At 63.4% G+C, this 328-nt stretch overlaps 1 protein-coding gene across 1 annotated transcript in view; it reads left to right on the top strand.

Annotated features, from left to right (window-relative positions):
• Positions 1-255: 255 nt before the first annotated feature.
• The window catches only part of LOC104626669 (AP-3 complex subunit beta-2-like), a gene marked incomplete at both ends in the record, with an annotated part of 2,157 nt that continues 2,084 nt past the window's right edge, over positions 256-328 (top strand). The window contains one exon of the mRNA XM_010294647.1: positions 256-310. Within this exon, the coding sequence (XP_010292949.1) occupies positions 256-310 (55 nt within the window). The remainder of the gene's footprint in view (positions 311-328) is intronic.

Genomic DNA, 328 nt, shown 5'->3' on the forward strand with positions numbered 1-328 from the left:
CACCCCCATCGGTGGGAGCCACAGGGAGCCCTAAGACCCTGGGAGAGACCCCCAAAAAGCCCATACCTGCAGGGACGTCGGGTTAGGGCCAACTGCCAAAAAACAGTGCTTTTTGGCCTGGCCCCACCCAGGCATGGGGTGGCAGCGTCGTGCTGGCACCTAGCCTGGTGGTGGGTCCTGCTCCGTCTTCATGGGGACATGGTGGGGGGGTCCAGCCCTGCCCCACTGATGGTGGCCCCCTCTTTCTCCCCACAGCGAGGTGCAGTACGTCGTGTTGCAGAATGTTGCCACCATGTCCATCAAACGGCGGGTGGGGGTTTGCATCGGG

The sequence above is a fragment of the Phaethon lepturus genome, unplaced genomic scaffold (genome assembly GCF_000687285.1).
Source record: "Phaethon lepturus isolate BGI_N335 unplaced genomic scaffold, ASM68728v1 scaffold51179, whole genome shotgun sequence".
NCBI classification, from domain to species: Eukaryota; Metazoa; Chordata; class Aves; order Phaethontiformes; family Phaethontidae; genus Phaethon; species Phaethon lepturus.